Below are 21,424 nucleotides of genomic sequence, written 5' to 3'. Positions count from 1 at the left end.
ATTATAGGTTTTAACTTATTTTTCAAGGACATCGTTGTCATACTCAATTTAATTTCATTTATAGTTGCATTTCATGCACACTATTTTAGAATTGAGGATGAACATCGATCATAAATACTTAATGGGAAAGTGACAAAAGTAGAATAACTAAAATACGCATCCTTTAGTTTGGCCTTTTCTGAGCCATGTTGCACCCGTGACATGCCACCATTCAATTGATACCTTACATTTTTTTTTTCAGATAAATTAACGAAAAGTGATATTATAAAATGGATATAATTATTAATTTAGTCCTTTATTCATTTAATTTATTTTGGTTTCTTTATTATTATTTTCTTTAATTTTTTTTAAAAGTTTAATTTGATATTTTCGTTAATTAACATTAGTATCGCATCGATACATAACATCTATCAATTCATAGAATTTTAATTTTTTTTTAATTCTTTTAAATTTACAAAAGTCCACGTTTTAGACTATAGTTATATCACGTGATAGTGGTTATTTTCAATTTAATTTCTCTATATATATTACTGTAAACACATATGTGATAGTACATGTATGTACTATATTTTAAATATATGTAAATTATTTAAATTTTAAAAGTAGTAATTAAAATAATAAAATTGAAAAAAAATAAATGAAAAGGTGTATATAAGTATAGATATAGCTATGCATAAAATAACTTCTAGTTAATAAAATATAAAATATTATAATGTAAATAATATTGTGAGTAATTATTTAAAATTGAAAAAGTAGTTATTAAAATATAAATGAATAAAGAATCCTTTTGTAGTGAGTAATTATTTGAATTAAAAAAAAGTAGTTCTAAAATAATAAAACTGAAAAATAGTTTTTTATTTTATTTTAAATAATTATTTAAATTAAAAAAATAAGAATTAAGAGAGTAAAATTGGAAAATAAAAGAGAACATCAAAGATGTATGTTCTCTTTATATATAACTAGTAGAAACACGTGTGTTCTCCCATCAATATGTTTGTATTTTTTAAGTCTTAAAAAATAGATATTGAAAGTAATAGCAAGAAGTATATATCAGTTTAGAAACTACAAATATGATGAAAAAATAAAAATGAAAATAAAACCCGTGACAACTTAAAAAAAATAAGAAAAATAGCAATTACTATAAAAAGTCAATTAACAATATTATAAAGGATAAATTAAATTAAATAATATGTAAAAAAAAAAATGAATCATCTTTACATGTATTAACATACCCAAAGATATAACAACACTTGTATACATTAACATATACGTAGATGTGACAACATCTTTGTGTATAATTTTTTAAGTTTTAAGAACTAATAAATCAGAAATAATAATAAGAAATACATGAATACTAAAAAAATTAAAGAAAATAAAACCCATAGATAGAAGTTAAAAAAAAAGAAAAGAAAAGTAATATATATAAATAGAAATCTTCTTTTTCTTTTGCGTCTACTTTTTATTTTTTAATTTTATTTTTAATTATTATTTTAAAAATTAATTATTTTATAATTAATTTATTTTTAATCATTTTTTTCAAATCTCTTTTATTTTAATTATTATTTTAAAATACTTTTTTCTAATAATTATTTTATTTAATAACTATTTTAAAATTTATTATATATATTTTAAAAACAAATATTATTCATCTTAACTCAAATTCTTATAAAAATTAAAAAATACCTCAACAAAAACGTTACCAGCTACGTTTTCCCTATTATATAAATAACGACAGAACGAATTTTTGTTGTACCATATTAACTCTGTACCAGGTATTTTCTCTGCAAAAATAAAACTCTGTAGCATTAATGAATGATAAACTGGTGGTTTATTTAAAGAAAAATTCAAAACGAAACAAACACTACTTGAGTGAATATTATAAACTAATTAGTCACACTACACAGTGACAAAACAAAAAGTGGTGCACACTATTGCCAAAATCCACGGACCTGAATCACGGCGTGGTGAACAGTGATGATGATGATAGATTCCTGAAGTACATTGTTGTCGTGCTGATCCAACGTTGTTGCCAGAGGTTTGTGTTGACACACAAATGGAACTGAAACTTCTTCTAACCGTTTTATTGATTCATTCTGCAACTGTTGCTGCTGATTACATTCGACCTCCGCCTCGAAAAGCCTTGCATCTTCCATGGCATTCTCAACCCTCCTCTTACCCTCAACAGGTCACAATCTTCATCACTCTGTATTCTTCAATTAAATCACTTTTTTTATATACCCTTTTGCTTATGGCTGATCAATGTTACTATTTTCCATTCTTTGTTTTCTTGTGCTTTTGGTTTCAGAATCTGGGTTTTTGTAAGGAAAGAAAAAGAAAAATTAATATGGGTATGTTTCATTTTTATTTTCAAAACTGTTATTAACTTTGAACATGCAAGTAAACAAGGTTGTTCAACCAAGAAGATCACGCTTAAAACTGGGTGGAATGGACTTGATGCCTTTTAAGTATAATCTCGGTTCTATGTTTTGCAGTCGGAATGAGAGAGTCCAGTGACCTAACCAGATTTTTCGATAAAGATTAGTCACTGACAATCTAATGGAATAATCTATACCAGTAGAATGTTTAGCGGACGAAAAGGTTGTTCAGAAAGTTGGTGCAGAGTGGTGTTAAGCACATGGCTGTGTAGAATTGAGCGGAGATAGGTTGAAAACATGAAAATTAAAGAAAAATGAGAGAAAGCATCTAAGTGTTTGTATTTTTAGGATTTTAGATCACTTGTTTTGGATATAATTTTCAAAACATAATAGAATTTTCATGAGAGATTAATTAGTAAGTAGTGTGAAATTGTGGTAGAAAATAGTTTTTAATCTCATAAAAACCGACACTAAGTGTTTATGTTTCTGGTGTGTCTTAATTTAGAATGTTTTCCCTTTACTTTGTGAATTACATATATGAATGAGGTATTTCAAGGTTCGTCCCTTTTGATCTCACAATTCTTTGTTCTTCTTCGTTTTCGGCCCTGCTACTGTAATGTTTTCTTTGATATTTTTTCCCTTTGGGATTTTAGGTAATAGAAATTGTGATATAGGGAGAGTTGTGAAGTGAAATTCAGTAAAGCCCCACTAGTTTGATTTGTGACTTTACTTGGTTCAGGTCCGTGACATTAGACTAGTTCATTAGCAGCATTTTGTAATTGGAGTCATGTTTGATTTTCATTATGTTATGATGAAAATTTCTTTGGGAGGTTGGCGCTGCAATGTGGAAGGTATTCAATGTGCACCCTCAATATGTTTGTGATTATACTTCTCATTAAAACAGGGTGTCTTATAAGTTGTGAGGAATCATTACATGATATCTGTTTGTAGTGATTGTTTGTTTGTTGTAATGCTTGTACTCTGCAAGACACTTCCATTGAATGTTCCTTATTTGAACTTAAACTTCCCTCCTTTACTTTGGTGAAATTTATGCTAATTCTTGAACAATTTCCTGTGAAATGTGAACCAAGAATCTTTACTTAAGCAATCATATCTATCCTTTTTTAAGCATGTTAGTGTTACTTTGTGGTACTCAATTAGTTTCAGTTGATTCAGATTCTGATCATCAAAGCTTATATTCCAGGTACACATTTCTTTAGCAGGAGACCAGCACATGAGAGTTACTTGGATCACTGATGATAATTCTGCACCTTCAATTGTAGAATATGGAACACTGCCAGGGCAATATGGCTCTGTAGCTGAAGGAGAGACCACCTCTTACAGTTATGTGCTCTATAACTCAGGAAAGATACACCATGCCGTTATTGGTCCTTTAGAACATGATTCTGTGTACTATTATCGATGCGGTGGACAAGGTCCCGAGTTCCAGCTCAGAACTCCTCCAGCTCAACTTCCAATCACTTTTGCTGTGGCTGGGGATTTGGGTCAAACTGAATGGACTAAATCAACATTGGATCACATTGACCAATGCAAGTATAATGTTCACCTACTTCCAGGAGATCTTGCATATGCTGATTATATCCAGCATCGCTGGGACTCGTTTGGTAGGCTAGTGCAGCCACTTGCTAGTGCAAGACCATGGATGGTAACACAAGGGAACCATGAAGTAGAGAGCATACCTTTGTTAAAGGATGGGTTTGTGTCCTATAATTCCAGATGGAAAATGCCATTTGAGGAAAGCGGATCCAATTCAAATCTCTTTTATTCATTTGAAGTTGCAGGTGCTCACATTATCATGCTTGGGTCCTATGCAGATTATGATGAATACTCTGAACAATATAGATGGCTCAAGGTTTGTTGGTTTCTCTAATTGATTAGTAGTTACTATATTCTAACAATTGTTGCTTGATCTATTGCCACTATTGAGTAGTAAGTGCTTGGAGAGAATAAATGTGGAAAACAAAAGCTTCTTCTGTCCTAGGTTATCATTTTCTAGTTTTTGGTTTTACTCTGCACTTTCTTAACCTGTCTTGCTGAAATATCTTTGTGGACACAGACCTAATGTTCTTGTCTATGATCTGTAGGAAGATCTTTCAAAGGTGGACAGGAAAAGGACACCTTGGTTGCTTGTGTTATTTCATGTGCCATGGTATAATAGTAACAAGGCTCATCAAGGTGAAGGGGCTGATATGATGGCAGCTATGGAGCCATTGCTTAATGCTGCTAGCGTCGATTTAGTTCTTGCTGGTCATGTGCATGCTTATGAACGCTCGGTATGCCTACAGAGTTTTGTTTCTTTAAGTTTGATTGTGTTAGGATTTTCAACTGTACTTTGTCTCATTGACAGAAACGTGTATACAATGGAAGAGTTGACCCTTGTGGTTCAGTCCATATAACTATTGGTGATGGAGGAAACAACGAAGGCTTAGCTCATAGGTAAATCTGATTCACCATAAACCAAGTATATCTTTCTCTTAACCATTTGTTATCCCAAACAATCTATGTAAACTCAATTTGTAAAAACTCAACATGCATGCTTCTTGTATATATCTTCTGTCATTCTTATGATTTTTGTGGTCACATCACCTTATTGTTTGTTGACAGATATATAAATCCACAGCCAATATGGTCAGAATTCCGTGAAGCCAGTTTTGGTCACGGTGAGCTAAAGATTGTAAACTCTACACATGCTTTCTGGAGTTGGCACAGGAATGACGATGATGAGCCGGTAAAATCTGATGATATCTGGATAACCTCTTTGATCAGCTCAGGATGTGTTGATCAGAAGAGAAATGAACTCAGGAATAAACTTATGACACCTTAAAAGTCCCTGATCCTTTTATTCCTCAACAACATATTGGCAGGTCTTGAATGCAAATCATGAGACAATGCCTCATATTAGTAAATGGCACTAAAGTAGCAGCTTGAATGGTTTGACCTTGTTTTGTCCTGGGAGTGAGTAAACTGTCATATTTCAGTACTTGTCTTTTCTTCTTTCCCTGTATTTAATCTAAGTCCATATTATATAAATTAAGTATAAGGCTAGTTGTCTGTTTTTATGGTATTGTTTGTTATGACATGAGTAACTCTATAGTGATAGCAGCTTGAGTGAGTTGCCATTGTGTGGTTGGAGTGAGTAGAGACTGATATATCAATACTTTGCTCTTGTATTTACTATAAAATACATGGTCTAGAATTACATATAAAGATAATTTTGGCTTTTATCACTCTCTCTGTAGCACAGTGCTGTTGTTTGTTATGGGAAAATAGTATACTTTCTTTAATATTTTGGATTATGAAGAATGCTGGCTAGAACCTTTTCATTTTAAAAACTGGCCAAGATTGTGATGTCCAAGGAGGGAATGAACCTGTGGTTTGCATTTGGGAAGTTGATGAAACTTTTTTCCATGGATAAGTTAAAGCAGTATTTTAAAACTGATAACCAGAGATCATTTTGTGCTTGTGGAGCATGGAAAGTTGGTGAAGTTTCTTATCTATAAATTCGAGTGTTAACAAATTTTAAAAATTGGTAATCTTCTAATTCACAATCAAGAAAGGGACATCCTTGGTGAAAGAAAAGAACTTTCTACCATGCCGACATTTCATGTGTAAGAATAAATGTGGTTTAAGTAGGAATGTAATGTAAATAATTATTATAAAATAATATGTCAATCAATTTAAGTTGAGAGCATGTTTGTTACAATAAAAAAACTAAAATGAAATATTATATATTATTAAAATTGAATATATAAGAATTTGTAAGAAATTGATTTTTGAATTATAAACTAAAATATGAATTTTTGGAGACTAACCTCAAACCTAATATATGTAAAGTGTAACCAATCATGCTGTTTAAAGGATCAAGAGACCAATATAAAGAAACTGAACCAATGAGCAACCTAGAAATATTCTGATCATATAATTATATTTGAAAAATAGATAACCAAGACATTTAACTAAAGTTATCGGAACTTAAATATCAAAGGCACTGCAAATAAGAACTCTCAGAAGATTAATTAATGTCTTTATGTAGTGTCTTCATAAATTGAGATTTTTATCCCTATATACATATATGTTTAGCTGTAGTTCTTGCTACTAAACTATTTTTATAAACTGAAAATACCTTTTTATAAAAGTTAAAAAAAAATTAGTTTTTGTATAAACTAATAAAAAAACTTCTAGATATTACTATTTCATTATTCATTATTAAATACGTGCATTAATTAAGTTTATCTTAATTATGAAATATTTTTTTTCTTATTTTCTTCTTACAAAATGAACAAATTGAAAACAAGATTCTGATCAAATTGCAAAGAAATAGAATTCACTTGTGAAAGAAAGGACAGGTTTCGACAACTTTGATGGAAGAAAAGAATAATGAGAAACTTTTATTATTGGATTCTTTGCTTGACATGGATGTAATTCAATTTAAAATTTAAACAAATTAAACGAAATAGCCCTCCTTCCAACCATTTTCTAAAGCAGAAAAATGCCCCAATTCAAACCATATCTATTAAGAAATTCACTATTCAATATTCAGTTATTAATTATTAAATTTAACCTCTCAATTTTTTACCATTAAATCAAGAGAATTTACTTAACTTTGCAAATGACCTAACTTTTGTTGGAAGCATATGCAGAATACATAAAGTAATTGAGCCCTATAGAGAATGACGTGAAGCTCTTGTTTATTTATTCCTTCCTTGCAAAGTATACAAAGTTTATGTTCATCACATGGTTAATCAAACCTGACATGACTATTCTTTTTTCTTTCTTTCTACATATACAACAATGCTCATTCATCCAACACTTTGTTAAAACTCGTTTACTATAAACACTTCATCGAACACTTTTCAGTGTCTCTCTCTGATTAATGTTCTCTCTTCTGTCTCTTTGTCTTGTTTGGTGTCAAATACATTTGTAGCTGTCACAGTCATTTTTACACACAAAACATCAACTTGAAGCTACAAAATCTGGCAACACTGCTCCTTGTTTCATTGCTGAAAAATGTCTTTTCGAACAAACCCTAAGAAAGCAATCCCTTTTGTGCTGAAGCGTCTGAGGATGACCAGGACCACCTGCAAGACACTGGACAAATCATGTGATGACAAGTTGGAAAAGTTGACTTCCCAAATAGACCAAATCAAGGATTTGTTCATGGCAGTGAAGGGGAATGAAGATGAACTCCTTGACACTTTAGCACTCCTAGATCGCCATCTTCGCACCATAGGTAACATAGACAAGGAGAAGTTTCAGTCTGACATGGAAACTATTTCCCAAAGAATCAAGGACTCAACTGAGAAGTTGCTGCCAAAGGGTTGGGCTAGTCAAGGAGAAACACAAGCATCTGTTTCACCAAAAGTAACAACATCATCATCTCAGGATCACAAGACTGCAGAGTTGCACTCAATTCCCTCTTCAAGCCAACACAAGGATGAGTTGCATGAAGAAAACTTGAGTCAGAAAGTTGAGGTCAGTTTTGAAAAACTTGAAACACATCTAAAACCTTGCTTGCTGTCTCTCCTAGTTTTCCCTGAAGATGCTGTCATAAACAAAAGACACACAATTTACTGGTGGATTGGAGAGGGTTTTGTGAGAAGTTCGGGAGAGAAAACAGCAGAGGAAGTAGGTGAGGGAGTGGTTGAAGAGCTTCTGAATTGTCAAATGATTGTAGCTTATGGTAATGGTTTGAATCCCGTTGTGAAAAAGTTCAAAATCAATCCTCGTATCCGTGTTGAGTTGATGACATTAGATTCAGAAAAAACGTTGTCTTTCCAAGAATTCTCAAATCAACGAGCTTGGTTAGAGCAACGTAAAGTTGTACTAGGTGGTGATGATAAGGATAATTTAAAACCTAAGCAGTGGAAAACTATATTCAATGTTGGTGCGAGCTATCTGAGTTTTGAGCCTGAATGGTTGGCTAAAATGAAGAGTTTAGAAGTGCTTCAACTTGGTCGGTGGCAAGATTCACCTTCACATCACATTGAAGTGGCGAGTGAAGAATTTCTGAATGAGTTGAGGGTTCATAAGAGATTGAAGTATCTTAGTCTGAGAGGGATATCAAGAATACCCGAGTTGCCACCCTCCATTGCACAGCTTGAGAACTTAGAAATCCTTGACCTCAAAGCATGCCACAGTTTGGAAGCACTTCCAACAAACATTGCATCAATGAAAAGTCTGACACATTTGGATGTATCAGAATGTTACTTGCTGGACAGCATGCCAAAGGGGATTGAGAAGCTCACTCAGCTGGAAGTACTGAAAGGATTTGTGATAGGAAGTTCTAGCAAGACACCATGCAGAATCTCAGATCTTGCAAATCTGAAGAAACTGAAGAGATTCAGTGTACATATTGGAAGTGAGGCTGTGATACAAGAGATGGAATTTGAAAGCCTGAAGGAGTTGAGTGCAGTTAAGTGTGTAAAAATATCATGGGGTGTGTCTGGAGAAAAGTACAGTGATATTCAGGTTCTTTTCCCATCAAGTTTGGAGAAGTTGGACCTTGAAGGGTTTCCCGGATCAGCAATTCCGGAGTGGTTGAAGCCTAGCAGGGTACCGGGGGCAATGAGGAAGCTGTATATAAAGGGAGGAAAACTGAAAAGTTTGGATCATGGTGAGATTTGCCATAAGTGGCATGTGGAGATTTTGCGTCTCAGGTACCTAAAGCAACTTCAGATTGAGGAGCGAAAATTGCACAAGTTGTTTCCTTCACTAAGGTATGTTGAAAGAACAAAGGTCCTGAATCATTCTTTCCCGGAATGGAGACTTGAAGAGTGAGGGTGAAAGCAACTCCATGCATAAAACGATTCATTTATGTTACATTTCAATTATACCTTGCAATTACGCACCTTGTTGTAGATATTCTTGATTTCTTGTATCATTAAGTGTATATGATCATAAGAAGGTGATGATGGTTGAAAATTGTAGAAACAGAGAGAGTATTGGTGCATTGTTGTCTCCTTTTAGTCTTCTATTTCCAAAATGGTTGGTATGTTTCCTCATTGAATCAATAATATGCTATATCTTCATCAATAACTTGGAAGAAACCAAGATAGTATATTTAAATTCAACGTAATTTTAGTATATACTTTCCATACAAAGGTAAGAGTCCCTTCATGTGTTTTTGTGCATAGTATGTTCTTATAACATCTTATTTTAACATATCCGAATTAAATTAAGAAAATTTGGACATAAAATATTTTATATAATCGTACAAATCTACAATATCTACAGCTTTACATTTCTCCTAGTAAATGGATGTTATACATTTCTAACTTGTTTAATAATCTCCTAAAAACCTATATTGTCATAGCTTTGTTAAAAATATTGCTAGGTGATTTTCGGATCGAATATGTGACAATGCCATAATATTATTATCAAGATTCTCCACATGCTTCATATGATTATGTTAGACAGAATTGTGAGTTATGTCACATACAACTTTATTATCACAATTCAATCGAATAAAAAGTGCATGTGCATATCCTAAATCCTCAAGAAGTAGTCTGAACCATAAACCTTCACAAAGTTCAACTTTTGAAGTGAATCTAACTATAACTTTCTACCTCTTACTTCTCCATAGGGCAAGGTTATCTTTCACAAATCTAAGTATCCAGAGATTGATTTTCTATCATCAAGAGCACCTACACAATCTGCATCATTATAAATCATCGCATCTTTTGTAAGTGAAGTTCCTTGAACATAACTTCTTTACTAGGAGTAGTTTTTATATGTACCTTAAAATCCCTATGATAAAATCAGTATTTTTCACATGAATTATGCATGAATTGATTATCCACACCAATTAACTTATGCTAAATATGGTCTAATGTGAGAGATGCATCAATCTCCCTATAAAGATATGGTATCTCTCCATGTTAGTTGGAGTTTTGATCTTCTTCGATACACAACTTCAATCCTCCTTTAATTGGAAAACTTTGTTGGTTTGCAAGTTGTCATCCCAATTTCTTCCAATAAATTCAATGAATATTTTCTCTAAGAGGGATAAATACTAAAAATACCTAATCTTGATTTTAAGACCTCAATTCCAAGAAAGAGATCCTCACCAACACATCACTTATCCACTTCACAACTTTCATGTCAGGTGGTGTAAAAGTTTTTGTGAATAATTTTAAGAGGTTAATGTCAAACATAGTCTCAACAAAGGTTAATTTCAAAATTTATGTACATAAATTTATATCGGCCCATAAGGGGTTTGACGTAAATATTTTCTTATATTTACATGTTCTTTTCTCATTCTTATTGCGAAAAAGCACACCAAAACACTATTTCGGCTTAGGGTTTCATCTCTGGTGACGAAATGTTGCTGGTTTAGTGGTACTTTTTGAACAAGTCTTTGTCTTTAGTGATGAGCATCTCATGGGTAATACTTTTGTCTAATGGGTTTCATCGTTGAGGTTTGTTTACTAAAGTTTCATATTTTTTTTTGTGACTATGATTGTTTTTGGGGAACTCAATCATGATTTTGCATGAATGTCCTTTTTTTGTTGTACTCCATGTTTATCAAAATCGAACATTGGTTTATCTTTTTACCAATGAAAAAAACTATAATGGAATGGATTTTTTTAACGTGTTTCAATTTTTTGTGTTGTGTATCATGTGAATGGTTTTTTTCATCAAGTTGAAGAAGAGTTAGTCATTACCAAAGTCAAATTTGAAACAGAGGTTGGATCACTTAGGAGAAGATTGAGTTGTATAGGTTGAAGAGGGTACTTAAGTGAAGGATGAAATTCTGCTTCAATATCATTGAACATATACAAATCAATCTTCTTTCGGGATGATCCAATCTCTATCTTAAGTTTGGTTTCTCTATTCACCAACTCTTCTTCAACTTGGTCAAAATCCTTTGTTTCATAAGAACACGCAAAAGTGTAATGTTCAAAAAGTGTTCATTTCATTGTAGCTTTTTTATTGGATGTAGAACTTTTTATGTTGATCCTCCTAAAAAACTAACATAAATTTATGTTGATCTTTGATAAGATTTGATGTAAATTTACATTAGTTAGTAGTAGAGTGTGACATAAATTTACATTCTTTTTTTAACATCACACCTTCGTCGTGAAACCCTAAAATAACAAACATAAAAAATAATTTTTGTACTAATACCTCCATCTCGAATTCTTTTATATGTGTTCATTTAAATCTTTGTAACTATTATATCATCAACATAAACAATATATGCAATTCAATATTAAGTTTAAATAAAAGAACAATTTTTTAAAAGTTACAAGCATACGGATAAATCATATTTGAAAGCATAACTTCAAAATGAAGAAATTGTGCTTCTAGATATTACTTCACTTTGAAATTTCTTTTTTTTTTCTTTCGTATTCAAATCGAGCTTCATATTATGATATTGTGTTTTTCTTAAATCATTATATGAAGTACAAAAATGCAGTACTAAAAATTCTACATGATATTTTCTTACAAATTTGTTAAATAAATTTTTAGGAAAAGACTTTTTTCTGTTATTTTTTTTAAGAATCATAATTGATAAGTAATTTTTTTGTGGATAATTATTTCTTACAAAATTATAAAATTCGTAAGTATTTCTTACAAAATTTATTGTAAAAAGTGTTTTATACAAAATATTTTACAAAAACAAATTGATAGCAATTTCCTACAAATTTTTTTTTTCATAACAAAATTTATAAGTACTTATTATGAAAAAAAAATTCAAAAACATGTTTATTTGTGAATAATTTTTATTATGTGTTGCATATACATCAATTCTTTCATGTGACGTAGGTCGATGCAATCAAGTTAGAATCAAATTATTATAAAAGTTTATGGCTAGGCCTTAATGTTGTAAGAAGAGTTGTGAGTCTTTTTTTGTGTTAGAATTTTATATGTTTCATAAATAAAATTAAAAAAAAGTTCTAAATAAGAAAAGAATTCACATATAAGCACAAACAAAAATTCAAAATAAAAAATTAATAAACTAAAAGTAAAAACGTGCATATATGCATAATTAAAAATAAATAAAAATGGAAACTTGCACATATGCCCAAGCTTAAAAGAGCACATTTTGTAAAAAAAATCATGTTTTGGGCAACGATTTCTAAAAGAAATACACAGCTTCAACAACACAAAAATAAATAAAAATTCAAACCGAAGTTTGAAATACAATTTATCCATATTTCTGTAATTCTTAAAAATTTATCCATTTACATAGATTTAACATTAAATTGCACCATTTTAATAAAGTTATACATGGTGTATATCTTCTTCTTCTTTTTCTAACTGCACAAACTTTTCATTTGTGCTAAGTTGCCAGTTCCAAGCAAATCAAATGTTATATAAACTAAGAAAAATAAATAAATAAAATGTTGTAATGATTGGATTAGGCTTATTTATTTAGATAACTTCTCTCTATAAGTTTTTTTTTTAAATCAATCTTTTTAAGAACTTTTACATATTCATCAAAAGTTAATTTTAGGCTAAAATATATATTTGGTTCTTATTTTTATTGTGTTTGTTTAATTCGTTCTTTATTTTCAAATTTAAAAGATAATTATAATAATATCAATTTTAAAAATAAATATATAATATTTATAAAAAATTAAATTTGCTCTCAATTTGACACGGACAAAATTGTTCCGTTCTAACAAAAACTGAAACTAAATTGAACAAAAATAACAAATATAAGGACTGAATTGAATAAAAATAACGAATATCGAGACTAAATTGAACAAAAAAAAATTATACAACCACAAATTGATACTTGACACTGACATTAACATGTGACATAAAAATGATTTGACACATGGACAATTTCTTTGAAATTAAAAAAAAATTTAAAAAAAAACAAGAGCTGACACATGGCATGTACGGTTCAAAAATGTTAACTATTTAAACACCCTTAGTGAAAAAGATCAAAATGACCAAAATTTGACGAAAATGAGAATTTAATTGAATGTAGAACAAAAATGAAGACCAAATTGAACAAACACAACGAAAAATAGGAACCAAATGTGTATTTAAGCTTTAATTTTATTTTTTTCCTTTTATTTTACTTTAAAATAGTTAAGTAAAAAGCCACTCAAACATCTCCTTCACGAATTATTGAAACAGCGAAGTGAAGGTCCTCTATTTTTCTTTGACTAATTTAGTATAAGAAGATGCTCGTACAAAGTTTTATTCGTGGAAGAAACCATCCTCACATGTCTATCTTTATTTCTAAGTTATCCTCAAAAGAAAGTTTTGTAAGTGGACAAAATGGTGTACATGTAATGTTCCACACACTTCAAATTTTCCACTTGTGTTAGCCACCCAACCACACCATCTAATCAAATAAATGGACCACCAAAAAATAGCAATTCTTTTAGTCCAAAGCATCGGAAATTGCTCTACCAAGCTTTTTGGCTCACAACAAACGTAGAGGGAAAATTCATGGCCAAATATGTGACACAAATTTTATGTAAGTTTCTTTGAGAATTCAACAACACCACGAATCCTTCTTTCCCACCACATCATTTAGTCTTCTCCTACTTCCACAAAACCAGAATTTCTTCCCACAACCACTATTGAGTACCTCCAATTTTTTTATATCTTGCTCTTTCCCACTGAACAATTTGACTCTTCTTCATTCTTCAACACTTCCAATGTATTCCTTACCCCAACACAAGCATACACCAAACTTGCACCTTAAAGTTTGCAAGAATAACTCACCATTTCACCCATTTCGGGTGTATTGTTCCGCCACTTCTACCCCCAAATCCAATGTCAAGCCATTGGTCATTGAGCCTAGACTCGTGCCTGTGGTACCAAGGGTCATCACCACCATCGATGAACATCGTCCAATGAACAATGACACTGGTTTGCAATCAACATGGTCTCATAGAGCATGGGTGACAATTGGGTGCACAACTTTGCTCATTTCCTTGGGAGAGTCTATAAAGGGTGCAATGGATTCGAACATGTGGGTTGAACCGATTATAGCAAGTTGGGTTGGTTACATTTTAGCTGATCTTGGATCTGGGGTTTACCATTGGGCTATTGACAATTATGGTGATGGCTCCACCCCAGTTGTTGGAGCTCAAATTGAAGCCTTTCAAGGTCATCACAAGTGGCCTTGGACTATTACCAGACGTGAATTTGCTAACAATTTGCATGCTTTGGCACGTGCAGTGACCTTCGCTGTGCTTCCTATAGCTATATTTTGTCATGACCCCGTTGTTCAAGGATTTGTTGGAGTGTGCTCAGGCTGCATCATGTTCAGCCAACAGTTTCATGCGTGGGCACATGGCACGAAGAGCCGGCTTCCGCCACTCGTGGTGGCGCTGCAAGAGGCCGGCGTGCTCGTGTCACGGTCCCAGCATGGTGCACACCACCGGCCACCGTATAACAACAACTACTGTATAGTGAGTGGAGTGTGGAATGAGTTTTTGGACAAGCATAAGGTGTTTGAAGCCATGGAAATGGTATTGTATTTTAAAACTGGGGTTAGGCCTAGGTCATGGACTGAACCTGCCCCGGAGTGGATTGAGGAGATTCAGACCTCTTCTCAAATTCAAACCCAATGATGTTTATTCTCTTCTCCATTAATTTCTAAATGATTTATTGTACACATGTGTCTGAATGTGTAGCTTTTGGCTCGTGTAATTTACACTATATTTGAAAGGTTAAATATATGAAACAAGGGGATGTTTATGTTGTTTCTTTGTGTCAGTTTATTTTAACGTGTGATCTCTGGTTGCAGGTTGAGCCAATGGTATTAAGTATAAATTGTTTTAGTTATTGAGAATGTTTTGATGCTTCTTAGTTACAGAAGTAATATGTTTCACTTTGTTTTATTTTCAAAAACTTGTACTAAAAGTAACAATTGTTTTTCACTCTGTTTCACTCTAGTATAAAAGGGGCTTTAGATAAAAACAGAACTATTTTGAATTGAGGTTAGTAAAATTAAATGATACCAATTAACTATCGCAATTATTATGAAATTAATTATTTATTTATAGTTAACTTGAGAGATAATAAAAATCAAACTCACTCGATTCTATTATATCATTGCGCATTATAAAACATATTAGGTTCCATTTGCAATGCTTTACAATAGCATGGAGTTATTTGTCATGGAATAAACGAAGAATATATTAAACAAAACTAATCATCATACTGGTTTGCAAACCAGACATTCTAAGCACAAGTGGGTCATAGATTATTGTGCTGGAACTGGATATAGGTATGCACATGATCAATGCTTCCATAATTTTAATAAGTGGGAAAAATGGGGAAAGAAACTGAACATAATCCAATTAATTGTACTGCATTTATGCAAGCACCGTTACAGAAAATGAAGTATATATTTCCAGTTCCCAATCACCATACATACAAGTGTACACTAGATTAACATACAACTAATCACATTTTAGGACAGAATTCAAGAAAGCAAAAGAAATGATAAAGCCAATTTTGAAACAATCTAAACATACACCGGCCTCTAAAAATCAGACCAAAGTTTCCTTTCCACTAAATTTATTAGGAATCAACTGCTGTTGAAGATGAGATAGGAGACACACAAGGAAACCAGTACCTCCGTCTACCATCTCTATGGCCATCATCAATCATAGCAAGTCCTTCCTGCATCAGCTAACAGTGTTTCTTTATTGTATATGATTTGAAATTGGAGTGTGTTAATAAGTTAAGAGAAAGGAAAAGATTTTTCTTGTATAGTTTTTGGTTATCTTACATCAAGTAATGTATCGAGGGCATCAATGGCTCGGCCAGAACTCCAAGATAATCGTCTCTCTACTTCATCGACTGTCACAAATCCTTGAGCCTGCAGTAAAGAAAATGTTATGTTCAAATAGCAAATGATGCATAGCTACTTTTGCTACATTAGATAAATGAACAGAGGAAGTCTTTTCTTCACAAGTAGGAAACCAAGTGCTAACTAATGTCTAACAAATTAAACCACACCATGCGTCAAGTTTCTTGACTACATGATAAATTTTGGTAACAAAATTAAAATTAAATCATATAACCCCTCACCATTGAAAACATAGATTGAAATTTGAAATAAAGGATCATATATAAATTATTAGGGATTAAACCTATATTCGCCGAGTGACAACTTCTTTCTTCTATTAATAGTAAGCCACAGATAATTACATGTTACCAGACAGAGTAAAGATGAAGTCCATAAGCAACTTGCTCTTTTGTAAGCCAAAAGAGAACATCAACCAACTAGTTTGGTATCATCCTATTTGATTAAGCCACTCAAAATATTCAGTCTTATCCTCAACAAGCAATTAAAACGCAAGATCAAGTAAGTTCACAGGCTCACGGCTCTTAGAAAACATGAAAGAACAAGTAAACAGTGATAACACCTTAAAAATTAAACCAAGGTCATAGACGTGAGGATCCAATGAAAAAACATATACATAATCCAAAAAAGAAGAAATAGTTGTTACCTGGGCAAGTTCTAGAATTTCGTTGTGGTCTTTGTTCAACTCAGTTGGAACTGAACGAACAAGTTTTTTCTTTCCAACAGTAATTACTTCAAACCCACTACCCAACACCTGAAATTTTGGTTACACATCAGTGTGAAACACCGTGGGCTCCAAAAGGACACATGTAATAAATCTCTCAACAAGTAGTGTGTATCAAAGGTGTTCCAGAAAAATTATAAAAAAGGAAAATATACAGCTCAAACAGACATGCACTCCACAATTCAAATGCTCTTCCAACATACACATGCAAGTTAGGTTCACTGTGTATAATTTAGTTAACCAACCATAAGAATAGTCATCTTTTACTGAAAAAGACACAATAAAGATAAAGATTGGTTAATTATAACGCTGGCGTCTTTAGATAAGCACCGTGATCCATTATGGGATATTCAGTAAATAGTGTGGTTGCACAGATGCTAAGACCTTGTAAATATAGTTTTTTTCTTTTTCCAAAATGACTTATTATCTAAGAAATACTTGGAAACATAAAGACCAATAAACAATAGTTGTTTATCTTCTATTCACAATTCACACATTTAAGGAAGAGTTTTGTCCTATAAAGTTTCCCTATTTTACTCAAAGAAAACAGAAGGTCATTCTTACAACTTTGGGCCATATTTCCAGCAAATCCAAAATTATTAAAATAAGAGGATTCCTCCCACAAGTAACCCTTTCACATCCCAAAATCTCAATTTCCCTGTTTACCCCGAGCATTATGAAGTTTCTTATGCTTTCCTGATACACGTGTTTGACCATTACCATTTGTGATTTCTGCTCATACCATCATCGAGTTGTCCCAAACTGAAATGTTGTAAGGCGTGACAACAGTTAAAAGAAATCAAGTTATGGTCAATCCTGCTCTAAAATTAGTAGCATGTTTACATTGAAAAATGCATTGATGTGCATACATATGGGATAACAGAAACCTTAAACACAACGATTTTTGAGTTAAGCATACATTATCTATACAAAACTCATAAAAAGTGATAGTCATAATCTAGTTTATAGGCAACCACCTTCAGCTTACTAATAGCTCGCAGGCAATCATCCTCTGAAACAACTCCTCGATCACTTTTTCGTCTCTGGCGAAGGAGATGGCAGAGTTCCTGCAGGTTGATCAATCCTCCATTATGCACTCTAGTAGCCAAGCAAATATCCACTATTTGAACTCCTGTCTAGTCAAGTAGCTTGTCTTAGCATACATACTAAGAAAATGGTGAAGATAACAAACTTGGATTTAAAGTTAATTAAAAGTATAAAATCAGTACCAATTTATAAAATATAAAAGATAAACACTTCAATAATCATAAGTTTGTCACACGGTGAATTAAAATGTTTTGTGAATAAAACCATAATAGCAACCACCAGGAGATAAATGGGCATATGCTAAATACAATTCAGATCAATCAAAGTAACGTGTTCATGTGCACTGCTAAGTATGATATGTTTGCATATATCAGATAGCAGTTTTGATAACAATCTTCCTGATGCTAAGTCTGCTTCCCTAAAAGTGAACTTGGTAAATAGGATGACAAATTCAGGCAATCCTATTGTTCAAAATTCTGAATAGATTCAGACACTACAAACTCTAGCATTGGGGCTCTTATCTATTATTTTTTTTCCTCAGGTATTCTATGCTAATTATCATAATATAATAGAATACTTGTACATACAAGATCCATACATACATATCAAACTTATTTCAAACAAGGTTAAGAAATATATCACTAACCCAGTTCATAATAGAAGTCACCAATTCCTAACAGCTCTGCCCAGAAACCCTTGTTTGAGGCCAAGGGATCCACTCCAACTTTAGCACACATCTCATGAAACTGTGATCTGAATGCAGGGTTCTTGCGTATGTCATTCTAAAAAAATAATTCACCCATTAGAAACATTAAATTTAATCTAATTGCAAAATAAGTGACAATTAAAGTGATATTTCATTATAAGGCCCACACTAGAAACCATGAACAATGTGTGTTGGTACTCATTAGGTAACCACAGCCCCAAAGTTTCAAGGCTATCATATTAGTCAAAAACGCCCTTTAAAAGAACTCCAGCGACAGCTAAGTCAGCAATCAGCAAGCAACATAGCTAAAATATTTCGAATTCCTCTTATTCCTACGTCCCCCTATTAGAGGATGAGTTATTAGCATTTCTCAACTTTTATAAAAGACAGTCAACAAAGTCAATGCATTTTATAAAAGCGAATTTACTAAGAGTGTTGGTCCTATTAGAGGTCTACATACTGTTATCCTAACCGAAGAACAGAACCAACAACATTTAAGTTTGTCCTCTATTAAGTACCTAAAAACATCAAAAGTAACTCCTTTTCCACTTAAACCATCCAGCTCTAAAAACCCAAATGAAACAATCTGACACACAAATGACAAATAACTTGATAACATATCAGACAAATTATACAATTCAGAAACTATACCAATTATATCAAGACAAAAATGAAAAATAAGCACCATGTGCAGCATAAAAAACCAAGTCATCATAGCACCACAACATGGCTTTCATTGTCCACAATAAAAACCAAGGGTAAAAAAGGTGGGGTGAAGAAAAAAAAAAGAGGACCTTGTGTTTGCGAGCGAAATCTTCGAGCTGAGAGCGAAAGGTGGCAAGCTGCTCTTTCATCAAATCCGTTCGGATCTTCGCGACATTTTCACCCAACAAACGGAATTGGTCCCTTGCAGCAGCATGCGTCTGCAACCCTCCAATTCCTGGTCTTCTTCTCATCTCCCTTTATCCTTCGCCGAATCGTGATTCCAATTTTATGGCTTCTAACAAATTGGGTTTTCTGGGTGCAGATTTCGTTGATCAAATTTAGAAGGAAGTAACGAATCTGCTTAGAGAAAGAATCATAATAACAATTGAATATATTTTTATTTCTTTATATTGAAAACGGAGAGTTTTATTTTTATGTAATACATTTTTTCTTTAAACTTTTATTCATGTAAAGTTTGAAATAATAAGTTTTAAATATTTATAAAATATATAATTTTTTTCTTTCTTTCTTTCTTTCTTTACAATTTAAATTAGAGATTTTAAGTCCTAATATTCATTTTAAAATGTATAAAATGATACATATTTTAAGAGTATCACATTAATAATCAATATTATTAAAACCAGGGAAAATAGTGCGCTTCACTTTTTTTTTCTAATAAAGATAAAAAAAATTATTATTATTATTATAATTTTTATAATTTTATTGTGAATAGTTTTTGTTTATTTTAAAGGTAATTTTTTAATTAAATAAATAGTTAAGTTTTGAAAAGGATTAAATAAATAAAAAAATTAATGAAATAATTACTTTAATTTAAAATAAAATTATTTAAAGAGTAAAATTGAAAAGTAAATATTTACCGTAAAAAGGGAAATTAAGGTAATTCAATGTATATATAATTAACAAGTATCAATAGATTAAAACAAAAAGTAACACTTTTTTCGTTTTAGAACAATTAGGAAGAAAGGAAAATCTTATATGAGAACTAAAACTAAAATATTTTTATTTTATAAAAGCTAAAAACATATATGAAACTTAAAACTAATTATCATTAGAAAAATATTTCAAAACCATATAAATTAATTTACAATAATACATATGATGCATAGTAAAATTAAAGCTTAAATACCTTTTTGTCCTCATTTTCGTAGGGTTTGTTGCGGATGGTCCTCATTTTGAGAGAATGTTTAAAATCGTTCTCATTTTTACCTAATGTTTAAAATGGTCCTCATATTCAAAATTGGTGTTTTATTTGGTACTTTTCTATAACGCCCTTTAAATCATTAACGGAGCATTGTGAAATGATTTAAACGGCGTTACAAAAAGGACCAAATAAAACCGGAATTACGAAAATAATGATCATTTTAAACATTCCGTAAAAATGAGGACTATTTAAAACATTATGTCAAAATGAGGATTATCCACAATAAACACTACGAAAATGAGGATCAAAAAGGTATTTAAGCATAAAATTAATTCCTAAATATAAACCAGTAATGTTTTTTCTATTTTTTTAGTTAACTTTTATATCTAATTATGCAATAATATATAAAAATAGTGTTTTTTATACTCTATAGTTTCATATATTTTATGAACTTCTTTGACTTTCTCACAATATTTTTAAAGATAAAAATACAAAGACATTTTAAGCTCATATGCAGATAATACTTGGTTAAAACATTAACGTTAACAATAAGGACGAAAACGAAATTTAAAATATAACCTTAACTTTATCTTCCGACGAGAAATTTAACGATCTCATATTTAATAGTTGAATTATTTGGAATTGATTTCTCTTATTTTTAAATAATTAGTTTTTTTTAAATAATTATTTTTTTTAAATAATTAGTTTTTCTTAAATAATTAGTTTTTCTTAAATAATTAGTTTGTATGAATTAATTAAAATATCTTAAATTTTAATTTTCTGGTTTGGATAAAACAATTTAATTTCTATTTTGAGAGAACTTAATTTTATTTTTAAATCTAACTTAAATTAGTTCGACATTCAATTTAGTACGACTCGTCTTGACTTTTGATTC

At 31.4% G+C, this 21,424-nt stretch overlaps 4 protein-coding genes across 5 annotated transcripts; 3 read left to right on the top strand and 1 right to left on the bottom strand.

The window, feature by feature from the left end:
• Nucleotides 1-1,883: 1,883 nt before the first annotated feature.
• Nucleotides 1,884-5,623, top strand: LOC114188816 (purple acid phosphatase 18-like). The gene is made up of 5 exons (XM_028077459.2): nucleotides 1,884-2,185; nucleotides 3,580-4,248; nucleotides 4,481-4,669; nucleotides 4,744-4,832; nucleotides 5,001-5,623. The coding sequence occupies exons 1-5, from the start codon at nucleotides 2,054-2,056 to the stop codon at nucleotides 5,218-5,220; spliced, it is 1,299 nt and encodes a 432-aa protein (XP_027933260.2). The 5' UTR covers nucleotides 1,884-2,053; the 3' UTR covers nucleotides 5,221-5,623.
• Nucleotides 5,624-7,134: 1,511 nt separating this feature from the next.
• LOC114188476 (disease resistance RPP13-like protein 4) lies at nucleotides 7,135-9,428 on the top strand. Its single transcript, XM_028077047.2, has one exon. The coding sequence runs from the start codon at nucleotides 7,404-7,406 to the stop codon at nucleotides 9,171-9,173; it is 1,770 nt and encodes a 589-aa protein (XP_027932848.1). The 5' UTR covers nucleotides 7,135-7,403; the 3' UTR covers nucleotides 9,174-9,428.
• A 4,374-nt stretch (nucleotides 9,429-13,802) lies between these two features.
• FADA (fatty acid desaturase A) lies at nucleotides 13,803-15,075 on the top strand. Its single transcript, XM_028075850.2, has one exon. It carries the CDS (start codon nucleotides 14,021-14,023, stop codon nucleotides 14,939-14,941), a length of 921 nt encoding a protein of 306 aa, XP_027931651.1. The 5' UTR covers nucleotides 13,803-14,020; the 3' UTR covers nucleotides 14,942-15,075.
• A 590-nt stretch (nucleotides 15,076-15,665) lies between these two features.
• On the bottom strand, nucleotides 15,666-19,762 carry VPS22 (EAP30/Vps36 family protein). 2 transcript variants are annotated; one of them, XM_028075126.2, is made up of 6 exons: nucleotides 19,457-19,762; nucleotides 18,603-18,738; nucleotides 17,887-18,041; nucleotides 16,832-16,939; nucleotides 16,108-16,197; nucleotides 15,666-16,007 (listed from the first exon to the last, which is right to left on the bottom strand). In XM_028075126.2, the coding sequence occupies exons 1-6, from the start codon at nucleotides 19,616-19,618 to the stop codon at nucleotides 15,897-15,899; spliced, it is 762 nt and encodes a 253-aa protein (XP_027930927.1). In that variant the 5' UTR covers nucleotides 19,619-19,762; the 3' UTR covers nucleotides 15,666-15,896. The 2 variants fall into 2 exon arrangements, with proteins under 2 accessions (XP_027930927.1, XP_027930928.1); XM_028075127.2 differs by having other exon boundaries at nucleotides 15,666-15,998.
• Nucleotides 19,763-21,424: the final 1,662 nt, after the last annotated feature.

Source organism: Vigna unguiculata, chromosome 6, assembly GCF_037176805.1.
Source record: "Vigna unguiculata cultivar grain cowpea cultivar isolate G323 ecotype 2 chromosome 6, ASM3717680v1, whole genome shotgun sequence".
In the NCBI taxonomy this organism is placed as follows: domain Eukaryota; kingdom Viridiplantae; phylum Streptophyta; class Magnoliopsida; order Fabales; family Fabaceae; genus Vigna; species Vigna unguiculata.
The sequence above is the reverse complement of the archived record's forward strand: the minus strand, read 5'-3'. Positions and strand labels throughout refer to the sequence as shown.

Coding starts and splice junctions, on each gene's coding strand:
- LOC114188816 (XM_028077459.2), top strand. CDS start 2,054: ATGGAACTGAAACTTCTTCTAACCGTTTTATTGATTCATTCTGCAACT. Junction 2,186..3,579: donor CCTCCTCTTACCCTCAACAG/GTCACAATCTTC, acceptor CTTATATTCCAG/GTACACATTTCTTTAGCAGG. Junction 4,249..4,480: donor AACAATATAGATGGCTCAAG/GTTTGTTGGTTT, acceptor TATGATCTGTAG/GAAGATCTTTCAAAGGTGGA.
- LOC114188476 (XM_028077047.2), top strand. CDS start 7,404: ATGTCTTTTCGAACAAACCCTAAGAAAGCAATCCCTTTTGTGCTGAAG.
- FADA (XM_028075850.2), top strand. CDS start 14,021: ATGTATTCCTTACCCCAACACAAGCATACACCAAACTTGCACCTTAAA.
- VPS22 (XM_028075126.2), bottom strand. CDS start 19,618: ATGAGAAGAAGACCAGGAATTGGAGGGTTGCAGACGCATGCTGCTGCA. Junction 16,198..16,831: donor AAATTCTAGAACTTGCCCAG/GTAACAACTATT, acceptor TCTTTACTGCAG/GCTCAAGGATTTGTGACAGT. Junction 16,008..16,107: donor CCCTCGATACATTACTTGAT/GTAAGATAACCA, acceptor AAACACTGTTAG/CTGATGCAGGAAGGACTTGC.